This window comes from Octopus bimaculoides, chromosome 5, assembly GCF_001194135.2.
Source record: "Octopus bimaculoides isolate UCB-OBI-ISO-001 chromosome 5, ASM119413v2, whole genome shotgun sequence".
Taxonomy (NCBI): domain Eukaryota; kingdom Metazoa; phylum Mollusca; class Cephalopoda; order Octopoda; family Octopodidae; genus Octopus; species Octopus bimaculoides.
Genome location: NC_068985.1, coordinates 126,235,739 through 126,236,395, shown reverse-complemented (window position 1 = coordinate 126,236,395; position 657 = coordinate 126,235,739). Strand labels below are relative to the sequence as shown.

General features: G+C 37.1%; 1 protein-coding gene across 2 annotated transcripts in view; it reads left to right on the top strand.

Moving 5' to 3' along the window:
- Window positions 1-22: 22 nt before the first annotated feature.
- The window catches only part of LOC106875601 (uncharacterized), a 43,826-nt gene continuing 43,191 nt past the window's right edge, over window positions 23-657 (top strand). For both annotated transcript variants that reach the window (XM_014923817.2, XM_014923816.2), the window contains exon 1: window positions 23-353. In XM_014923817.2, the coding sequence (XP_014779303.1) occupies window positions 47-353 (307 nt within the window). In that variant the 5' untranslated portion in view covers window positions 23-46. The remainder of the gene's footprint in view (window positions 354-657) is intronic.

The following is a 657-nucleotide window of genomic DNA, read 5'->3' as shown; positions in this document are numbered from 1 at the left end:
GTTGTTACAAGAGCCCGCCGCATCATTGCAACATCTTCAGCCACACATGTCGAACACCGCAAACATGCTGGCAGTGATGCCGACGACGATGACGACGAATACGACGACGACGACGACGATGACAACGATGCTATTGATAATGAAGATGATGATCATGATGATGGTGATAGCATGCTGGTCGCTGCTAACGAGACCCTGGCCCGTGCTTGTACTCGCTGGGGCCACCCCGCTGCAGTTCGATAAGGGCAGTTACTTAATAATGCCACCCATCCGTTCGAACGTGTCCAAACCGGAGGTAACACTCGTCATCGTATCGGAAGTTGGGATAAATTACACGGCTTATACAACATTGGGTAAGTAAGTAGATCTATCTATATATATATAGCAGTGTAGGTTCATAGGATGCACACACACTCGTAGCTGGAAATAAGTAGACGAATATATGACTATATGAATATATGAATATATGAATATATATATATGTGTGTGTGTGTGTGTGTATACATATATATAAACCCAAAGTATTTATTTATAATTTATCTAAAGTATACGTAAATTTATATATATATATACATACACATACACATATATATATGTGTGAGTATGTATATATATATATATATATATATATATATATATATATATATATATATATAT